The sequence below is a fragment of the Equus caballus genome, chromosome X (assembly GCF_041296265.1).
Source record: "Equus caballus isolate H_3958 breed thoroughbred chromosome X, TB-T2T, whole genome shotgun sequence".
NCBI classification, from domain to species: Eukaryota; Metazoa; Chordata; class Mammalia; order Perissodactyla; family Equidae; genus Equus; species Equus caballus.
The window spans coordinates 99539624-99562527 of NC_091715.1; the positions used below are offsets into that span (position 1 = coordinate 99539624).

At 39.9% G+C, this 22904-nt stretch overlaps 1 protein-coding gene across 2 annotated transcripts; it reads right to left on the bottom strand.

The window, feature by feature from the left end:
- Positions 1-1016: 1016 nt before the first annotated feature.
- NOX1 (NADPH oxidase 1) lies at positions 1017-22587 on the bottom strand. 2 transcript variants are annotated; one of them, XM_001914728.6, is made up of 13 exons: positions 22468-22587; positions 19101-19196; positions 15252-15362; positions 14928-15012; positions 14433-14584; positions 14148-14329; positions 13928-14060; positions 7257-7352; positions 6469-6704; positions 6091-6253; positions 5507-5653; positions 5188-5312; positions 1017-2352 (listed from the first exon to the last, which is right to left on the bottom strand). In XM_001914728.6, exons 1-13 carry the CDS (start codon positions 22510-22512, stop codon positions 2226-2228), a joined length of 1698 nt encoding a protein of 565 aa, XP_001914763.3. In that variant the 5' UTR covers positions 22513-22587; the 3' UTR covers positions 1017-2225. The 2 variants fall into 2 exon arrangements, with proteins under 2 accessions (XP_001914763.3, XP_070113978.1); XM_070257877.1 differs by lacking the exon at positions 22468-22587 and adding an exon at positions 19348-19587.
- Positions 22588-22904: the final 317 nt, after the last annotated feature.

Below are 22904 nucleotides of genomic sequence, written 5' to 3' on the forward strand. Positions count from 1 at the left end.
GTGGACCAAATGCAGAGCACAGTCAGATTGCCCATTAGGCCTGCCCCTGTTTGCTTCCTTGCAGATAGGTATGAACATAATTAGTGCCACGAGCTCTAACCTATGGCTCTTCCAGCCTAGTATTCTCTCTCATGGTGGCGTTAAGGAGGAACATGTTTTCCCTCCATCAGGCCAGCCTCAAGAGGTTAAGAGGTGCCTTAATAATTAGTAAAGTTCCACTGGAACTACTCTTGAGCCTATTTATATTCTCAGAATCCTATCCTCTGGGTTAGGATTATGGTCAAGTGAATTAAAAGCCTTCCATAGGCTTAGAGAATGTAATAGCATATTGCTTACATGTCAAGCGAAAGAATGCAAAGATAATCATTTTTATAAGAGGCATTGAAATTGAGGGATTTTCTATTCTGATACATAAACATTTACAAAATTGGCTGAATAAGATACTTCATATTGCGTCCTAGGAAGAAAAACATGCTCAAAACAGCTGAGGAGCTTTCTGGGTATCCTGCTCATCCCCAGTTCAGGCATGGATGTTGATCATGTATAGGATTTATTATTATCATTACCTTTTTTGCTTGCTTCCATGAATATTCTAGCCCGCGATATGTTGATTTTAGCAGCAGTCAGCCATATCTTGAAGTGTCAATACATTTAGACATTGAGACCAAGAGTGAAACCTTTCTCATTAGGAACTTATCATAAGTTTCAAGGAACACTAAGATTCCAAATCAAAGTCGTCGAAGATCAAATTATCATTTGGTCAGCAGTTGTCTAATAGGAACCATACTGTCAAGGTTCCATTGTGCATTTTCCTAAAACCTTATTAAATTTAATTTAGTTAGCTAAAATCTGGAAAATTGGCAACAGCAGGGTATCCCAATCTATTCCTATGGAAACTCATTAGTATTTTTTACCGATGTCTAATTAGTAAGTGAAACACAATTAGCTGCCGTGAGTTCGTGACCTGCCTTTACCTTGTTAAACTAGTGACTGAAAAAAATCGATCTTACTAATCCTTCAAGTCATATATGTTTCTGGATAATTAGAAACAACCATTTATTCATTCTTGGTCACTTCGTAGTAGAGAAATAGGTGCTATAATGCTAATTCAGTAGAAACATTGTTATAAATTGATGAGTCGAATTGTCTTTGGGCACAATGAAGTGTGAGTTTTCTCCTCTTAAGGGCCCCGGTCCTCTTTCCTCCTCCTGATTCACTGTGACTACTAACATCCCAGAGCCAGCTGGATGGGAGAAATAAAAGCATTTTGATAGGAGAAAGAAAAGGCATTTTGTTTATGTCATTAGGTGAATGATTCTTTAGTGAATAGGGAGGAGCCCAAGAAATGTTATCAAAATTCTAAATTATCTTTTTTTAAACCTAGGCATTAATAAACCCCCTTAATAAAAATGGTGATAAAGAGCCCCTGTTGACTAAATAAGTCATCCTAAGATGGATTTCACGTTTTCACAATTTTCAACAGAACAATGCAAGCTAATGACAATATAGGTTTCATTTCTAATACAATTTCAATTATGATTAACATATTTGCAAGATTTTCTTTCCCAAATGGAGAGTCCAGATAAAGTAACAAAAGACTCATTTGTTAAGCAAAGAAGAAAATCCTTCATTTTTTGACAAGGAAACGTGAGTAAAGCATAATTTGCTGTTCTCACTGGATAAGACCATGTTGAACATAATAGAGTGTACATAGTGTTACATAGGGATGGGGTTCTTGGTAATCTTATGTTCGTTATTTTATTATTTATGCTTATTATGTTGTGTCGTTAATTCTTCAATAAATTTTTATTTTAAAAAAATCATCCTGCTTAGAAATCTTCTTTGTGGGTGGGAGGGGAGATTATGACCCCAGGTCCAGGAGATGGTAACATTTAGAATCAACAAAATCACCTCGGCTTAAATTGTCTGTCAACCTCCTCTACTAGCAGGCCTTGCTGCGGTCATGGCATTCCAAAAGGATTTACAGTTATTTTCCCAAGAAAGGATCCATGGGCTTTGGATTATCGTGACTCCTGGTGTTCTCAGGTTCGTGAAAGCTCGGTGACGACAAAGTTGAATCCAATTCAAAAAGAATGCCAGGGACTCAAGGCTTGAGAGGCACATTATTATCCCTCAGTGGCAGCTGCCCAAACCTGATCAGACCAAGTAAGTTGTTGAAGATACAAAGGAGAGACTATGCAGATTACCGTCCTTATTCCTATAATTCAGAAGTTTTCTTTGTTGAAGTAGAATTGAACCTTCCTAGGATCCAGACTGGAGTGTTGGCGACAGCGTTTGCTCAGGCTCTTTGCCATTTTCTTAGGACCACATAGGAAAACTCCCACCGCAGACCTGCAAGAATAGAACAATAGTGAGGGCAAGAATTCAGCGAGGCTGCTGATGTGCTTGGTGGGAAGGGAGAAAGGGCCTCTGCTAGGCCTCTGCTACTCCCAGCAAGCTTGCACAAAAATCCCCTGTTGACGCCCTCTCACATTCCTCAGGGTAGTTTTCTTACCTTTTCTGCTTGCAAGCCCCAAATGTGCCCCCAGCCCTTATCACTCAGCACTCAGCCTTTCCTATGCTATTGAGAACAGACACTCAGGAGGTGTAGTACAGTGTGGTAGTTCAGTGCTAGACTCGAGCCAGGCTATCTGGGTTCAGATCCCAGCTCTGACACTTGTCCCAGCTGTGTGACTTCAGGCAAGTTTCTTTGTTTTTTTTTTTTTTTTTAAAGATTTTATTTTTCCTTTTTCTCCCCAAAGCCTCCCGGTACACAGTTGTGTATTTTTAGTTGTGGGTCCTTCTAGTTGTGGCATGTGGGATGCCGCCTCAGGCAAGTTTCTTAACCTCTCTGTTTCAGTTTTCCCACCTGTAAAATGGAGATAAAAACAGTACCCACCTCATAGGGTTGTTCTGAGGTTTAAACAAAAAACAGATGAAGCAATTAGAAAAATCCTTGGCACAAAGCAAATGAGTACGTGTTAGGTGCCATTAAAGCCATCCATTATGCACTTATCCCTGCTTCAAAATTTCTCACACTGAAGAGGCGGTGGTCTCTCTTGCCAAGGATAATCTTTCTAACTATGCTCTGGGTCTCACCCTTTCCTTCCTTCTTTCATACCTTCCGCTTCCCTCTTTTTTACTTAATTGAGATAGAATTCACAGATCATAACATACACCCTTTTAAAGTGTGCAGTTAGTGCTTTTTAGTATAGTCACAACGTTGTTCAACCATCACCGCTATCGAATCTGAGAACATGTTCACCATCCCCAAAAGAAACCCCATACACGTTAGCAGTCACTTCCTATCTCCTCCCAACTGCACCCGCAGCCCTAGACAATCAAATTGACCTTCTGTCTCCAGATTTGCCTATTCTGAACATTTCGTCTAAGTGGAATCATATGATATGTGGCCTTTTGTGTCTGGTTTCCTGCAATTAACATACTGTTTTCAAGGTCCATCCATGCCGTAGCAAGTATCAGCACTTCATTCCTTTTTACAGCTGAGGAATGTTCCATTGCGTGGATAGACCACATTTTGTTTATCCATTCATCTGTTAATGGACATGGGTTGTTTCCACTTTCTGGCTACACTACGTACATTCACGTACAAGTTTTTGTGTGGACATATGTTTTCATTTCTCTTGGGAATAAGGAGTGAAATTGCTGTGTGATGTGGTAACTCTACATTTACTATTTTGCGGGAATTGCCGCTTATCCCAAAGTGTTGCAATGTTTTACATTCCAACAAACAATGTAGGAGGAACCCTCCTACAATTTCTTCAATTCCTTGCCAGCTCTTATTGCCTGTTTTTTATTATGGCTATCCTAGCCCTCTGTCCCCTTTTGTATATTTACTTTATTCCTATCTACTGGCTCCTGTTCAGTCTATAAAAATGCTTAGATTGCCCTTACGCTAAATAAACATTTCCTGGACCTGCCACTCCTTCAACGCTGTTAACCACACTTCTCTAATAGTGCCTTCTTTGGCTTCTGTGACGCCGCGTCTCCACGTTCTCCTGCTTGTCCCTGGTTCACCTTTCTCCCTTCCCACGTAATGTAAGCATTCCTTAATACTCTGTCCTCTGCCACTCTCTCTCTCCTGGCAACCTCATCCATTCTCACAACTTCTACTATGGTCAACTTGACACAATAATTAACATTGTCTCTTTTGCTTATATGCTGCTTTACAGTTCACAGAGCATTTTTATATATTGTCTTGCTTAATATTCATGACAATCCTGCAAGTGAGTAGAGCAGGCACCTACCAACATAAACCATATTTTACAGATGAGAAATCTGAAGATCAGGGGGGTTTCTGGCTCAAGGTCCCAGAACTAGAAAGTGTCAGAACTACCATTAGAATCTAGAATCATCTGAATCTGAGTCACCACGTGTTCTCACCACTGCCCTCGTGAAGCCTTTCCTGATCACCCCACGAGGGCATAGACTTTCCTTCCCTTGATGTCCATGTACCTGTTTCATGGAGTGCATCGTTCTGCTTTGAATTGATGGTATGCATCTCTTATTAAAATGTGTGCTCCTTGATGGCGAGAACCATATGCTATTTCTCTTTCATCCTCCAAAGCTTCTAGAATAGTGAGTGCTGAGCTTATGGAAGGTAACAAATAATGTTTGTGGAAATGAATTGATCTTCACCTGGTAACTTGTTCCAGGAATTTCTCTAACACGATCAGCTTAACCTCCTTCCCAACGGGATGGCTGATTTCCTGGCACCAGGTTTTCCTCTATGCTCCAGCATGCTTCAAAACCCCTCCAGAAAGACCTAGGTCAGGTCATCAGTTAATTAGGTGATACACTCCAAACCCTTGTTACTTTAAGTAGAGGTCATTAAGGCCAAAACCAACGCATTTGAATTGTTCCAGTTCTCTAGTGTGTTTGGTAATACAGATTGAAACTGAGTCTCCTTGCCTCACTGTTTGAATGAGGGCTTGCTGGGGCATCAAATATCTTCTCATCAATTACAATATCATGACCCTTATTTGGCTAAAACCCTAGATGAAATTTCCTCAGTTTTAAGCAAGAATCTAAGCTGGTGCAAAAAGTTTCTGCCCCAGAGAACTTTTCTGCCCCAGAGATCTTTTCCCAAGAGTGTTCAAGGTGCTGTAAGACATTTCCTAAACCCTAACTCTGCAAACTCAACTAACTAGAGGAGCATACACTTACTTGGGATGGGCAGTGGCTATTGCAGAAAACTCATTGTCCCACATAGGTCTCCCAAAGAAGGTTTTCTGCTTCAGACCTGTCAGGATGTCAGTGGCCTTGTCAAAGTTTAATGCTGCGTGACCAGCCTGGAGTCAGAGAAATAAGAAATTAGAAAAAGCAGTTCTATAGCTGTCTCTCCCTTCAGCCACTTTTAAACTTGGGTGTGAGGGTGAGGGCAGGTAGAAAATCATAAGAAATTATTTCCAATCAGCATGCTCTATCTTTGGTCCAAAATTCATCTTGCATCTAACGTGGGAATTAGCCTGTTGTTTGGACTCACGATGTTGCTGTTCCATCCGGTAAGGAAGAGACGGTAGTTTAGAAAACCCACTTTGCCTAATTCCTCCATCTCCTGTTCCAGGGAAGCCAATAGGTCATTGAACCAGGCAAAGGCACCTGTCTCCCTGCAGATCCAGTAGAAATAGATCTGGAATCAGCAAGAGAGAACGTAACATTATTAAGTGCCCCTTACGATGTGCGCTGTGGTGACGTGATTATGTTTATATGCTCTACATTTGTTGATGAAGTCTAAGGGTGACCTGAAAAATCACCTCTACAGAGCCGCAGACCTTAAGCAGCATGAGTGTCCAGAGTCCTGACAACTTCCCTTATGGAAAGAAACCTCCAACATGATCTTTGGTTCAAGGTGATTTTAAACTCCAAATTGAAAATGAAGACCCTGTTCTTGTGATAAATCTGTAGAAGCAGACACCTCGGCAGAGAGAAGTGATCACTCACTCTCATAACTCCAGGGGGTGGGGGGTGGTGGTGGTTATTCTCTTATCCATTGTAAAGAGCTTAGGCCCTGAAAGCAATGGACCTGGTAGGCCCAGAGCAGATGAAAAGTGGTATGCGGGAGAGTACCGTTTGTGTTTTGAGCTTGCGATCATCCTGCCGGAATTTGTACCAGATGGACTTCAAAATGGAAGCAAAAGGAGTGACCCCAATTCCTGCTCCAACCAACATAGCCACTTCATACTGGAAAACATCCTCACTGACGGTGCCAAAGGGACCATCCACCTGAATCCTGGCAGAAGACAGAAGACAATGGGCAAGTGAAGTCTCACCTGCACCCCAACCTCAAACATCCTTCCAGATACATAGCTGTTCCCACAGTTGACTTCTGCCAACTTATTTTAATCATATTCTATTGTACCAGACTTAAGGTTCAACGAGGAATTGTTTTCTCTTTTCTGCCTGTCTGCCTCCCGGTCTGGGACTCTGCTGCTCTCAAGGACCTACCTGGGAAATGGCGAATGCTGTTGTTCAAAAGCCCTTATGAGATTTTCTGTCCAGTCCCCTGCTGCTCGGATATGAATGGAGAAGAAGTCTTCCTCTGGAGCAGAAGTCAGGGTAAAGGGATGCCACTCCAGGTAAGAGATTGAGGGGCACTTAACAAAAATATACTGTCCCACTTCCATGCTGAAGCCACGCTTGGTCAACTGCAATTCCAAAACTTTGGATGGGTGCATGACAACCTATGAATGAAGCACAGAGACCAATGGAGGCAAATCCAAACGGCGACAGGGGCAGGCAGATAAAGTAAATGAGTAAAGCTGGAGGGCTGGTGACAGTGGTGAACTGCAAGCACGAATCCTTTCTAAAGGGGGCAGCAGTTACTTAGTCCAGACAACGGTTGCACTACGGAACCGTGACCCCGCATTATCAGGTTGCCTGATTCTTCAAGAGAAGCCAGAAATGCCATTTTTTAATGTGAAAGCCGCCATCCAGATTTTTAAATGTTAGCAATCAATTCGACTTTCTAAACAATCAGAGTGTGGGCCAAACAAATATGCCTGTGAGCTAGACCTGGCGCAGGCCACCTGTTTGCAGCCTCTTACATAGACCCATGCTCGATGATTTCTGCCAAATCCCTCTTTCCCATAGTTCTGGCCGGCGCTGGCGGAACTGAAGTATGTGGCCTCCAAGTTCTTTTTTATTCCCTTCAGGGTGACAACATGGCCACTGATTTCTATAATCAGGAAGAATGGAAGTCTTATCCCAGCAAGGGGAAAGTACGTATTCTTTACCTTGATAATCTCAACCTTCTGCAGGGAGCGATAACCTCGGAGAATGATCCTTTCAAATAAATAAAGAATGAGTGGTGCAAGGATCCACTTCCAAGACTGCACAGAGAGTAAAGAATGGAGTTACACATTAATCTCTCGTTTAGGATTTACTTGTGTAGCAGTTCAATCCTTCATTCAATAAAAAGTTTATTTAGTTCTCTGGTGCTTATCATTATTAAGCCACTAATTTCACCAAATTTTGAGGATGGAAATGGAAAGGAATAAACTACAGTGGTTTTGTTTGCTAATCTGTTACTCATAAAGCAGATCATTTGCTGAAATTTTACAGTTCTCACCAGGAAGCAAAAGAAAAGCACAGAAATAAAATACATGGTAATTATATACATATCTGATATACATTCTTAAATTATATATAAAATAATTTTAGGAATCCAAGACTGTTTTCCAGAACAACTTGTCCAATCTGAAAAACCAACAGAGAAGGTAAATGTGAAATAGAAGCAGATGATTAAAAACAAAACAATCAAAAAAGGGAAAGCACGCGGCTGACACTATTGGTAACAACAATATATAAAACTTGGTAGTTATCCATCACCTCTTTTCTCAAGCACTCAAAACACTTAACATAGTAATATACTTTTTATCTTGTACACATTTTTTTAAAAAGCAGACTTCCTATCCCTGAGTTCTCAAAGGTAGCAGGTTGCTTCCATATGCACAGGAGCTACTAAAAATGTATATGCTAGCAATGCGAAGTCATGTGTTGTCTTGTACAATTGCTCGGGCATGATACATCAGAATATGTGCAATGAGGTTTCTTATGCTGTTTCTGGCAAATAACCTCCTTGGATACCTCTGGGGAGGAAAGGTGCAGAAATGGGGCTAGTAAACTTGAGAGTGGGCATTTTACAATTTGATGTTACTTCTTATTTGGAAAAAATTCCCAGCTGAACTCAGAAGACATGAAAAAATATATATTTAAGAAATGGCTAATAACAACGTGGGAAAAAAACCTGCCTCAGAAGTAATCAGAGAAATGAATATTAAAACAAAATAGCAATCTTTCACAAAGGATCCAAGAACATACAATGAAGAAAGCAAAACAAAAGAGCATTTTAGCCTCTCAAGTTGGAAAACAGCTTTAAACAATAATGCCGCCCATTGACTGGGATGCAAAGAATTGGACATATTCACATGTGTAGCTGGTGGAAGTGCAAATTAGTAGCATCTTCCCAGAGAGCAATTTGGCAATATATCCCAACAGCCTTGAAAGCATTCCTTCTCTTTGACACAGGAATTTTACTTCTAGGAAATGGAGCATAAAGTAATAATTAAGGTATGTACAAAGTATAAGAGTATAGTAATGGCCACATTATTTACTAAGAAAAAAATGAAAAAAAAAACAGTATACCATACAGATTTTTTTTGTTGCCCACATCAACTGTCTTTTTTTAATTTTAATTTTTATTTATTGTTTGGTTTTGAGATATAATTGACATATAACATTATATTAAAGTGTACAAGATAATGATTCAATATTTGTATGTATTGTGTAATGATCACCACAATAAGTTTAGTTAACATCTGTCACCATACATAGTCACAAAAAAATTTTTTTCTTGTGATGAGAACTTTTAAGATCTACTCTCTTAGCAACTTTCAAATATACAATACAATATTAACTGTAGTCACCATGCTGTGTATTACATCCTCATGAATTATTTATTTTACAACTGGAAGTTTGTACCTTTTGACCTCTTTCACCCATTTCGCCCACTCTCCCCACCCCTTGCCTCTGGAAACCACCAATCTGTTCTGTATCTATGAACTTGTTTTTTTTTTTTTATTAGTAGATTGCACATATAAGTGAGATTATATGGTGTTTTTGTTTGTCTGTCTGACATTTCACCTACCACAATGCCCTCAAGGTCAATAAAAATGACCATGTGGGTGGTTTCCTTTGCCATGAAGGGGCTTTTTAATCTGATATAGTCCCATTTGTTTATTTTTTTCTTTTGTTTCCCTTGCCTGAGTAGACATGGTATTCAAAAAGATACTGCTAAGACCAATATCAAAGAGTGTACTGGCTATATTTTCTTCTAAGGGTTTTATGGTTTCAGATCTTAATTCAAGTCTTTAACCCATTTTGAATTAATTTTTGTGTATGGTATAAGATGATGGTCTGCTTTCAATCTTTTGCACGTGGCTGTCCAGTTTTCCTAACACCATTTATTGAAGAGACCAAATCATCAACAAAACGAAAAGACAACCCACCAACTGGGAGAAAATATTTGCAAATTGCATATCTGACAAGGGATTAATTTCCAAAATATATAAAGAATTCATACAACTCAACAACAAAAAAATGAACAACTCAATCAAAAAATGGGCAGAGGAGGTGAACAGACATTTTTCCAAAGAAGATATACAGATGGCCAACAGGCACATGAAAAGATGTTCAGCAACACTAATTATTTGGGAAATGCAAATGAAAACTACAATGAGAGGGGCCAGCCCAGTGGTATAGTGGTTAAGTTTGTGTGCTCCACTTCAGCAGCTTGGGTTTGTGGGTTCAGATCCTGGATGCAGACCTACACCACTCATCAGAGCCATGCTGTGGCAGTGACCCACAGACAAAACAGAGGAAGAAGGGCACAGATGTTAGCTCAGGGCCAATCTTCCTCAAGCAAAAAGAGGAAGATTGGCAAAAGGTGTTAGGGCCAATCTTCCTCACCAAAAAAACAAAAAACTACAATGAGATATCACCTCACCCCTGTCAGAATGGCTATAATTAACAAGACAAGAAATAAGTGTTGGACAGGATGTGGAGAAAAGGGAATTCTCATATACTGCTTATGGGAATACAAACTGGTGAAGCCATTACGGAAAATAGTAAAGAGATTTCTCAAAAAATCAAAAATAGAAATACCATATTACCCAGCTATCCCACTACTGGGTAGCTATCCAAAGGACATGAAATCAACAATTCAAAGAGATTTATGCACCCCTATGTTCATTGTGGCATTATTCACAATAGCTAAGACGTGGAAGCAACCCAAGTGCCTGTCAATTGATGACTGGATAAAGAAGATGTGGTATATTTATACAATGGAATACTCCTCAGCCATGGAAAAGACAAAATCGGGCCATTTGCAACAACATGGATGGACCTAGAGGATATTATGCTAAGCAAAATAAATCAGACAGAGAAAGAAAAACACCACACGATTCCACTCATATGTGGAAGATAAACAAACACATGGGTAAGAACAGACTGGAGGTTACCAGAGGGGAAGGGGGTAGGGGTAGGGTGAAAGGGGTAAAGAGGCACATATGTATGATGATGATGGAGAAAAACTAGACTATTGGTGGTGAACACGATGCAGTCTATACAGAAACTGAAATATAATGATGTACACCTGAAATTTACACAATGTTATAAGCCAATATGACATCAATAAAATTTAAAAAATGACCATGTAGAAAACAATGACAAAAATGGTATACCATACAGGTTTTGAGAACAAATGTTTCAGAAGAATATTTGATAACAGAGGAAAGCATCCATGACATAGATCAAGGGGAAAAAATTATTACCTCTGGGTGGTAGAATTCTGTGAAATTTTCACTTTCTTTTAAACATTTCTCTGTGTTTCCCAAACTTTCTACAATAAACATGTATTATTTCTATAATTCTTAAGTGGGGAGAATATGGAGAGAGTATTTTTTTAATGTTTATGGAAGAAACAAATCAATACACTCAAACAGATTGCAAAACTGGGGTATTTATTGTGTGACCAATCAAAGCAACCTCTGAGTTGTAAGTAGTCCTTCAAATAGGCCAAATATACCTAATCTCAGGTAATAGATGGGAACAAGACAAAAGTTGAAGTGCAAGGTAAAACAGGGGATTAACCGCCTTAGCTAGTAAGGGGCTGATCAAGCTTTATAGCTTCCTGCCCTTAAGGGCCTCTCGTCTACTGGTCAAATAATATAGCAAGTCTTTGGATATAGCTTATAAGTTCCTCTGACTTTAGGAATGAAATGTGCTGTTAACATATGCCAGGCATGTCCTTTAAAATTATTTTTTAAGTAGCTAATACATGTACACGGCGCACAATTCAAAAGAACAAAAGGGTATACAATGAAAAGTAAATCTCCCTTCCATCCCTGTCCCCCTGCTGCCAGAGGCAGTCAATGTTACTGTTCTGTGAATCCTTCTGGAGAACATGCATTTAAGTGATAATATTGCATTAAGTGAAAATGGTAGCAGACTATACACACTGCCCTGCCTTTTTTTCATTTAACCTCTTAGAGACCGGTCCATATGAGTACATATAAGAGATTCCTCTTTCTTTTAAATGACTGCAGAATATTCCATTGTAGGAAAGTCCTATAATTTAACTAGTCCCTACTGATGGGCACTTCTTTCCAACCTTTTGTTCTATCAAGCAGTGAATAACCTAATACAAAATTTAACACATATGAAAATATATTTTTTAGAATAAATTACTGGAAGTAGAATTTTAAAGTTTGATAAATACTACCAAATTACCCTTACAAGCAGTTGCATACGTTGACGCTCTCACCAGTAATGCATGAGAGCATTGCCAACCTAGCACACGAGTAAATATTTTTATCTTTGCTAATCTGTTAGGTTAAAACAAAAGTATCTTAATGTAGTTTTATTTTGCATTTCTTCTATTATGAATAACATTAAGTGTAATTGCATATATTTAAGATTAACATATATCTTCATTTCTGTTCATATCCTCTACATATTTTTATCAGGTTGTTAGGCTTTTTCTTATTGATTTATAGGAGTTATTTACATATTCGGAAATTAGTTCATGGTCTGTGAGTTGTAAATGCTTTTCCTACTTAGTAATTTGTCACCTGTCTTTATTTATGATGGATTTTTTGCCATAAAAATTTATAGATAGATAATAAAGTTGGATATTTATATTTATTCAAATTTATTATCTTTCCTTTTCTTATTTAGAGGTTATTTTCAATAATATTCCAGTATTAGAAAAAAAATTTCCCATGTGGTCTTAGGGTGCTTTTATGATTTCTTTCTTTCTTTTTTTTAATTTTATTGAGGTCACATTGGTTTAGAACATTGTGCGATTTTCAGGCGTATATCATTACAGTTCAGTTTCTGGATAGACTGCATCATGTTCACCACCAAAAGTCTAGTTTCCATCTGTCACCGTACCTATGTGCCCCTTTACCCCTTTCACCCTCCCCCCACCCTCTTCCCCTCTGGTAGCCACCAATCTGTTCTCCTCCTTGATCCACTCATCCTTGATCCATATTTTAGTGTAAAGTGTGGAATAAAGAAACAGCTTTTTTTTCTTAGATGGCTATTTTATTATTCTAAAAGAATTAGTGAATAATCTATCTTTTTTCCCACTAAGTTTGAAATGCCAACTTTAGGGGATTTTTTAAAGATATTTTTCTCTTTCTAGATGAGGTATGAGCTGTTGCTCTTGATTCTGCATGTGATTGAAAGACTTTAACCATCCTCAGAGCACATTGACGCACCACAAGTCAACCTTTCCTTCAATTTATTCCTCAATCTAACATATTTTATGAGGAACCCATAACCATAATATCCACGATAATTACCCTGAGGCACACCTCAAGTTTGCCTGGAACCCAGTTTCTTGATCATCCACTACTAAAAATAATTTCCAAGCATGTTCTTATAACACCAAAGATGGCTGACTTCAAGAGTGTTTCAAAAACAAAGTTGAACTCACAGAAACAGAGAGTAGGAAAGTGGTTAACCAGGGGCTGGAGTGGGGGAAATGGGGAGATGCCGGTCAAAAGGTACAAGCCTTCAGTCATAAGATGAATAAGCTCTAGGGATCTAATGCACAGTATGGTGACTATAGTTAATAATACAGTGTAGCACACTTGAAAGTTGCTAAGAGAGTAGATCTTAAACATTTTCACCACACAAAAAAAATGGTAACTCTGTGAGGTGAAGGAGGTGTTAATCAACCTCATTGTGATAATCATTTTACGAAGTATACATATATCATTATCACATTGTATACTTTAAATATATACAATTTTATTTGTCAATTACCCCTAAATAAAGTTGGAAAAAAGAATGCGTTTCTTCCCCCACTAAATTGACTAGGATTTCACAGCAAAGTTTTGGGACAGTACAGGGGTCAAGAGCACAATCTTTGGAATCTGAAAGGCCTGGGCTTGAATTCCAGTTCCACTAGTGACATACAGTGAGAGCTTGACAGTTTTTTTCATCTCTCTGAATCCTAGTCCTTTTCTCTCAAAATGAAGACAAAAAAGTACCTTTTTTGTCATGGTTTATTGCTATGTATAAATGAGAGAATCCATATTATGCAGCAAACCTGGCACATGGTAAACACCATCAATAATGTGGGCTGGCACTCTCAGCTTTGGAAAGGGTCTCACAACATACAATAACCATTAGTCCTTCCTTTTCAGGATCTCCTGCTAATGATAATTCCCTAGGCTGTTGCCAGTGACATTTGAGCTCCTTGGAGCTCCAAGGAAGGAACCTTGTGGCTGTATTCTCCATAGGACCTAGCCCAGGGCTGAGCTAATAACGGTAATAATAACAGCAACAACAATAACAGCTCCTAACAAGAGTCTATCCCTGTCCATAGGGTTCTTACCTCAGGGGCGTGCCCTTCAAATCGGGGATTCTTGCAGCTGGGGTGATGATCATTCCACGTCTGGAAAGACTCTTCACACTTACGAGGATCACTCTCATGCATGCTCTCTTGTGTTTGGCCCCGAACAATTCCACTGAGACAGACAAAGAAGGACGGTTTGAGGCAAAAAACTATGCAAGGTCAGGAGCTGGGGCACGAGGATGGGGTTTGAGGACCTTACCCAATGCCGTGAAGCCCTAAGCCGATGAAGTAGATGACAAATAAATGGTGTGTATACCAGAAGACCTCAAAATAACTCCTCCGGATAAACTCCATAGCTGAAGTCACCATGAGAACCAGAGCTATTGTGATGATCACTCCAGTTAGACCAGCAATGGTGGTGAATGTCACATACTCCACTGTCTGTGAAAGGAGAAATTTCAGCCTGATACCACGTCCACCAAGGATACCATGCCCTTCTTGCTCATGCTCAGATCCCAGATGCTTGGCCATTGAGTAAACTCACCATGTCTGGGGAGTGGAAGGGATTTAGCCAATAATTCTCCTCTTTCTTATCATTATACAAGCTGGAAAGAACGGAAGCAATAGATCCATCTGTGGCCTTTCGGCTATTGCTGTATCGTTCAAAGTTAAACAGGTGTGCAATGATGTGAATAGCTAAATGGGAAAGATGCAAAAGAATGTGAAAGGTGTCTCGGGAACATCATGGCAAGCAGCCTTCCCCAGAAAAGGAGAATCCTATATATAGTGTCTAGCAGAATGCTGAGTCCACAGAAGGTGCCCAATGAACCTTGATTGCAGAGAGCTCTAAGATCTTTTATATATTCACTCTGTTCCCAAAGGAATACAATGTAAGTTCCATGAAAATAGGCCTAGAACAGTGCCTGGCAAATAGTGCCAATTATTCAATAAATATTTTTTGAATGTCTATATGCATGGATGAATGAAACTAGACTCTGAAGGCCCAGGAGCCTGCAGTTTTGTGGTTTGCCTCAGTTACCTGTGTGTAGGCAGATCATATATGCCACCAGCTTGTGGAAGGTGAGGTTGTGATCCAGTTGCTTTCTCAGGGTACTCCTGCAAAACTACAATGTAAAGTGATCAAGGTTAGGTGTCTCCAGGGAGCTTTATGAAATTCACTAACCCATAACCAACATGTCTTACACAGAGCGTGCCAATGCCACTCACACTTGCCCATCCCCTTGGCTGCCAAAGGAGACCTCTGGCTTCCATTCCTCAGGGCTTGGTGCTGGGCTGTCCTCCTGAGGAGGCAGGGCCCCTTGTCTTTATTGTGATAGTTGACCCACGAGTGGTTGGAACTCACTGAGCACGTGCCCCTCAGGAAGGACAGCAGATTTCGACACACAGGAATCAGGATCAGCATGCTGTTAAAATTCAGGCAGCGAGCAGAGGCTCGGGCCCAGGCCAGTGCCGACTAGAGCAGAGAAGAGAAGAGATCATCAGCTGCTGCATCTCACCATCTAGCAGCTAAGCACAGGCCCAGTCCACTTGTCCAAGACCCGGAAATGGGCAGGCTGCACTTCCTCCCCTCCCTCTCAGTAGCTAGCACAGTCAGTCCAGGCTCTCTGTTTGCAAACCACAGAAAATTCACTGAACTTAATATTGAATTAAGAAATTCCTGTGACGGATTGGAAATGTTTGACTATACATTTATCAATATGAAAGTGAACAGGATTTAATGATTCCATGTTAACAAATACATTCTATGGATGTACTACTTTGTAAGAATTATTTTTGCTTAATATGCTCAATTATGATTTTATTATTTGTCATTTGTAAAACAATCTTGAGGATCATATGTATTTTTATTTGCATTTTAAATAAAGCATATAAATTTAGAGGTATAATTACAGACGGTGACTATTTTTTCTCTTTTCTGTATTTTTAATGTTGCAATTATAAGCATGTAATAATCATGTAATAAAAACAATAAAACATGTAACTGCTTATAGTTAAGATGTCTTTAACAACTGAATAAAGTTTAGGTAAAATTAGTGAATCCCTCAGAGGAAAAATTTTAAACTTAGGTAGAGTTCTGAAAAGGGAGAACTTCCAAGAACAGAATTTCAAACTGATTTCCTTGGGTAACGAGGCAGCATACATCCAGATCAATCTGATTCAGCAGTAGAAACTGCTAGAAAAGGAGACAAGAAATCAGTGCTTCAAAGAAGTATTTGGCCCAGAAACAAGCTTGAGTATGTATAGGCTGGATGGAACATGCTCAACTCCACGTAAGTTCGACTTCTTTCTTCAACTGTACAACTGCTCTCTGAGTTGGCTCTACGTACTTGGGCCTGCAGACTATAGAGTGTGACAATCTCGCAGGAGCAGTAGCGGAGGTAGTGGCGGCAGCCACACAATTTTTTTTTTGCACTTGGCTGACTGGCCAGCCTTTCATGTGTGCCTGTCAGTGACTTGCTAAAAGGAAGAACATGTCTTGGAATTAACAATTTCTCGGCCTTTTTCTAACAATCTTTTCGGCACAAAAACTATTTTTCCACACGACCTAACCCCAGGACAACATGGCATTGGTTTAATAAGCCAGGTCAAGATCTGCCTAGCGTCCATAATGGCTGACGATGTCAGGCGGTGCAGTGAGCAAGAGCTGCCCCGCTGCTTTCCATTTCTGGTTCTTCCACATGACCTGCATTCTCTCTCTCTCCAGAGTCACGCTCCGACTGGTTTGGGTAGAGACAGCCTGTTCCATTTTGAAGTAAATTTTCTCTGCTCATCTCAAAGATCTTGCATTTCCACACTGGCTCCCACAGCTTGCTTATTTGAGTCACAGAGGTTTCTTCAAGCTAAAATTGGCAAGTGAGTTGAAAATGTAGGACTACAATGTCACAGCTCCATATTCTGTGGGGGCTATCTGTATGGGATGAATTCTTTTTAGAGCAAATCTTTTTCCCCCATTGCAGCACATTGAAATATCTCAACTTATGTTGATTTTTCAACAGCGACACTAACTGATGTCTAAGTCAACTGCTGCTGTCATTAATGCCTCATTGACTATGGATGTAAACTCCTTCCTCTGCTACTTATTTGCTCTGCTTCATAATAAATCAAATAATTCTTTGTATTTTCCTAGAGGAAGCATGAATTCAAGAAATACTCTACAGAATGATTCAATAAATTATGGCACCTCAACGCCATGGACTATTACGCTCTTCAAAGGATGAGGGCCACATGCAGTGGTGTAGGGGTGGTAAATGTTTAACAACCAGCTTCAGGGGAAGGCGGAGGTCTTGATTTCCAGCACTTGCCAATTTACATGACATAAATACTCCCACCAGGACAGATTTCAAGATACCAACTTGATGTCACTGAACACCACTGAAGGCAGAGTTGCAAAGAGATGCACACAACTGGCTATTGCAGGTTGGTATGAGCTGGTTTCAGCACATCGCAGTGACATACTCACATGGAAAGATATCTGAGATACATTAAGTGTAAGAAGCAATTTCCAGCCAGTATCTACAATGTGATCTCTTTTGGTTAAAACGAAAAAACTCTGTGTCCTACTGTATGTGTTATCAAAACTCATGAACAGTGCACCAAAAAAGAGCAAATTTTACTGTATACAGAAAATAAATAAGTGAATAAGAATAGTACCTATCTCAAAAACAACAACAAACCTGTATGTCTGGTGCATTTGTGAGTATGTCAGTGTGTCTATGTAGATACACACACCAAACTATTAACAATGTGTGGTTATCTCTGGGGAGTAGGATGGGAGGGCGTTTTCACGTTTTACTTCTAGATCGTCTGATCTCACTGAAAGCAGCATTATTTACAATTAATTTTTTTAATAGAGAGGATTTTTAAAAATAAAATGTCCACAGGATATTGGCATGATTCATTTTTCTGCTGCTTTTTGGTCATAAAGCTGTTCAGCTCTTAATAACTAGTCACATTTATTGCATCATTCTCTTAATAAAAAGCTATTTTTAAAACAAATTAACACTTCCTTTGGAGGTATAGTTTCCAAAGAAGGATCAAGGACCAGCATTTAAAATGGAAAACAGCAGGGTGAAATAAGCCATGGACAGAACATTCAAATTAGTCGTGATCTCAACATGGATCCTTTGACTATGGAAAGAAAAGAAGGACTTTTAAAAAGGTCAAGCTGTCTTTAAACATGTACATTGGGTGGGTCTTTGTGGAAACCTAACAAAAAAAAGGCACCGTCAAGGTGAAAGCGATTTAACCAAATACTGCACCTGTTACTGAATAACTGACTACAGGTGTGGAAAGCTAACCAAAAAGGGCACCGTCAAGATGAAAATGATTTAACCAAGTCCCACACCTGTTACTGAATAACTGACTACAGTTAGCAGTCAAATTTGTTTTTCAAATCAGATAGTGGCCAGATTAATGAGCCTGTAAAGAACTATTTTCTCATCTCCATGCTTCTTCCTGGTCACCTACCCACCGCCAACCCTTGCCCCTCTGTGCTTGATCTGCCACTTCCCCAGCCTTCTCCGTCTTGCTACTCTGACCTGACCCCACCTTTGTGCAGGCCCTGAGTTCTGCAGCACCACCCACTGTGTAGACCCCCCGCTAAGTATCCCTCTCATTTGATAGAGAGGTGTTGTCTGTAAGATCAGTCCACAGTGGTGATTTTCAAGTTGCTCATTTGTTTTTAACCAAACTCTTTCTTCCAATCACAAGCACGAGTCCCTAAGATGGGTAAAGGCTGCTTTGGTTGAAGTAGGGGCAGGAGCAGAGGCACTGCCCACTTAGCCTTCCCCTCACACCCTGCAGGGGCGCCTGAGTCTCCGTGGAAACCAGTTTGAAAATCACTGCTTAATAGTGTTCTTTATTGTGTGTTTTCATTCTTGGGTCCGGGGAGTACACCCCAGATAGTGCTGTCAGATTTAGTGAACAAAAATACAGGATGCGCAGCTAAATTTGAACTTCAGATTTTAAAAAGGAACAATTTTTTAGTATACCCATGTCCCATGCAATATTTGGAATACACTTATACCCAAAGAAGAATTTGTCGCCTTTCTGGAATTCAAGTTTCACTGGGTATCCTGTATTTTTTCTGGCAACCCTAGGCCAAGAGGAAATCAGGGCACTGGGTCTCAAAGGGGCCAGGGTCAGAGAGAAGGTAAAAACAGAGTTCCACACTCCACAACGGTGTACTCACCCCCAGGATTTTTCTTGTGTAGAAGTACTTGTCGGCCTTCTCATACAACAGGAAGGCATTCACAAACAGGAAGACATTCAGCCCCAACCAAACAGCCTAGAGGAAGAAAAAACAAGCAAAGAGTAAAGAGAAATTTGAGTATGAGAAGAAGTAGACGAGGGATAGGAAAGAGTGTCACCATTTTGGCTATTTTACGTTTATCTGTTCTCGTTTTAAATGAGTACAAGCTTGTTGGTATCTAACTTACTTTCAGAGTGAGTTAGCACTTCAAGACGCGCATTAGCCGCCAACAAGCAGGGTCAGCAAATCAAGGCCCATGGCCAAATCCAGATCACCACCTGTTTAGTACAGCCTACAAGCTAAGAATGGTTTTCACATGTTTTTGTTTTCACATTTTTAAATGGTTGGAAATAATCAAAAGAAGAATAAAATTTCATGACGTGTGAAAATTGAATGAAATTCGAACCTCAGTGTCCATAAATAAAGTGGTACTGGAACTTAGCCATGCCTACTTATCTCTGTATTGTTTATGGCTGCTTTCATGAGTCAATGGAAGTGTTGAGTAGTTGTGACAGAGACCATACGGCCTGCAAAGCCTAAAATAAGTACTACCTAGCCCTTTACAGAAAACATTTGCCAACTTCTGGACTAGAGCATTCAAACCAATTCACCTAAAAGACGGCAGTAAGTGAATAAATGGATTTCTAAAGAAACGAAGAATAAATTTAACATCTATAACGATACCCATCTGAAAAGAACTAAACCATTCCAGATGGGCCTGCCTCTTTAATTACACCCTGACACACATTTTCCTGTTTTTAGATTGTGAGAGTTTTGGCAAATTAACCTATCATTGCTTTGGACTAATTTGAGCTCTTAAGACTGCTTTTGTCTATCCTAGGCTCTATCTCTGTACCGGCAAGGGGGGAAATTTGGAACCTACTGCCCATTGCCTTGGAGACCAACCAAATGGACTCTAGCCAAGCTTGGAGTTGCTAGTCTGTAACTGAGCAGGACTCTAGGGCCCTGGGATGCCTCCAATATATATCCTTGGCCCCAGGATGGATCAGAACCATCTCAGCCCCACGGGTAGAGGACCCTAAGCCTAGAATGGCCCATTCAGATTCCCCAGATCTGGACCCTTCACACCTCTAGCAGCATGGCATAGGGATTTCAAGTGTGATAGTGGAGTCAAACTCCTTGGGCTCCAAGTCTAGCTCCACCAGTTTCTAGCCCTGTAATCTTAGACAGACATGTGATTTAACTTCTCTGACCCTCAATTTCTTCACCTGTAAAATGAGGATAATAACAATATCTACCTCACAGCAATGCTGTGAGGTTTACATGAAATAACACATGTGAAGTGAATAATACAATGCTTGGTGCATAGGAAGGGCTTAAAAAATGCTGGCTATAGAGTTGCATCATTAGCACACTGGATTTACCAATCATTTTCTTCCTGAATCCTTTGCTCAGACACCCTTTCCGGAGTTGAGTGTCTTCCAGAGATTCTTTGATCCTAATGGAAAAAGAGAGATGAAAGCCACAGATCCTCAAGATTCAGAAGACAGAGGAGAGAAGTTTATTTAGAGGGAGCAGAAATATTTCAGGATCCGAGAGGGACACAGACACAAAGAACTCTGTGTCAGCTCATCCTCAATTGTTGGCAAGGTGCATGATGACATATAGTGACATCTGGGATTAGGGAATTCCATTTCCCACCTTGACTATCATTTCCTCCACTGTGAAAGGAAAAGAAAGTGGAGTTGACGACCTGGCAGAAAAGAGGAGTAAAATTATTTTTTGAGTAATTTATTTTTCATTTAAAAACTTAGTGCGTAGGAGTATATGTCAGAGATAGCAAGAAGTTGGAGCCTGCCAGCAGGATTGGTGGAGGATGGAAGTTCAAAGCTAGATAGTTAAATGTGGAACCACCACCATGGGCAATGAACTCTTCAAGCAAAAAATAAGAGAGGGATAAAAAGCGCATAGGATTTTAAAGCTAGAAATATCCCCATATTTGTATCTAGTCACTTCATTAATCCCCTCCGCACACATACACACACAGATGACTTAAAGTCTAGAAAGGATAAATAATTTGATTAAAGTCACTCAATTAATAGCAGAACTGAAACTAATTCCCAGGTTCCCTGTCTCCTTCACCAGCACAAAGGAATTAAATATAGGGCGTTGCATGTTGAAAACATAAGTCATAGGATAACCTGCCAAAATAAGCATGTGGCCTTTGACTAAATGCAAAACAGACAACCCTCCAGGGGAACATGATTGCTCTGGACACCTTTTTCCCTGGAGCACCTGGGTAGTCCTATGGGACCCAAAGAAAACAAAGGAGGAAAGAGAGAAGCCCAGAAGGAATAATGACATGAAGATCTAGGAAAGCGATGAGGGAGGGACACAGGGAGTCCCAGGCTCAGGGGTGGGTCAGAAATGGAAGAATGAAGTAGGGAAAGGTGTGTGTTAGGAGGAACGGATTGTGCACACGTGATGTGTAAAGGAGTTCTGGCCTGAGCACTGGAGAGCTGGGTTCTGCAATCAATTCACTGTGTGACATCCGGGTCTTATTTTCCCTTGTAAAATCAAGGAGCTGGTTTCCATCTGCACCATGCAATGCTGTAGCTGCTACCACCTGCGGCTACTGAGCACTTGAAATGGGGCTAGTCCTGACTGAGATGTGCTTTAAGTATAAATTACACTTCAGATTTCAAAGACTAGGAAAAATAAAAGACTACAAATTAGCTCATTAATATTTTCAATATTAACATTTTTTATATATTGGGTTAAACAAAATATACTACTAGAAATTAAATTCACCTATTTCTTTTTACCTTTCTCAATGTAACTATTAGAAAATTCAAAAATTTCATATGTGGCTCACATTGTATTTCTAGTGGACAGCCCTGGATCAGATGATCTTTAAGGTCACTTTTATCTCAAACATTCAGTGATTTTATGCAATCTTGATGTGAGCACTATAGGAAGGATGAAGAGAAATGACTGCTGTATGGCAGTAGTTAGAAGTGATGGAAGAGAAGACAGAAAATGAAAACTGCTTGAAATTCCAATTACTTGTGGCTTGATAACATGAACAATTGCAGATTGTCTCTTTACCAATTAATTTCTAGAGTTGGATTTTTTCCTTTTCTGAAATGGTGAAATATATCAAACAAAGAAGAACATATAAAACATACATACATAATTCTAGAGTTTGACTTTTTAACTAACTGGCCTTGATAAGCCTAATATTGGCATGGAATCTTTCCCTTTCAAAAAGCTTTACAAATATTAACAAACATGATCTCTCCTTACTTTGCTAAGAGTAATTAACAGCAAATGAAACACTGCCTACCAGAATCAAACCTGAGATCCCGTGGTTAATTATCCAGTTTCCCATTGTCAAGAGGTGACTTGGAATCTTTCTAGGCAGCAGGGAAGATTCAGCAACCTGGATTCTGGAGAAGTTCTTCAGGGTTGGGACTTTTCTCCAGCTTAGTGTCTGTGAGTCTTTAAGATGTGAAAGAGGCACATCTACTCACACAGCCTCCAGGAATGAATAAGTGCATGTTGCCTTCCTTCTCTGGACTATAGCTTAGGTAGACCAGCCCTACCTATGAGAGCCACAGGGGTTTTCCCTGGTGGGGTTTATGTTCCTTCATGAAATAGAAGTCTTCTTGGTTGAGAACATTCTCTCATCATCTTATCAACATGACCTAATATGAGGAATTGCCTTCCTTGATGTGACATTTGCTATGGTTTCTCGCAACAACAGTAGGCTAGTGCTGTAAA

Coding starts and splice junctions, on each gene's coding strand:
- NOX1 (XM_001914728.6), bottom strand. CDS start 22,512: ATGGGAAACTGGATAATTAACCACGGGATCTCAGGTTTGATTCTG. Junction 14,330..14,432: donor CCTTCCACTCCCCAGACATG/GTGAGTTTACTC, acceptor CTCCTTTCACAG/ACAGTGGAGTATGTGACATT. Junction 7,353..13,927: donor TTGAAGGGCACGCCCCTGAG/GTAAGAACCCTA, acceptor CTCTCTGTGCAG/TCTTGGAAGTGGATCCTTGC.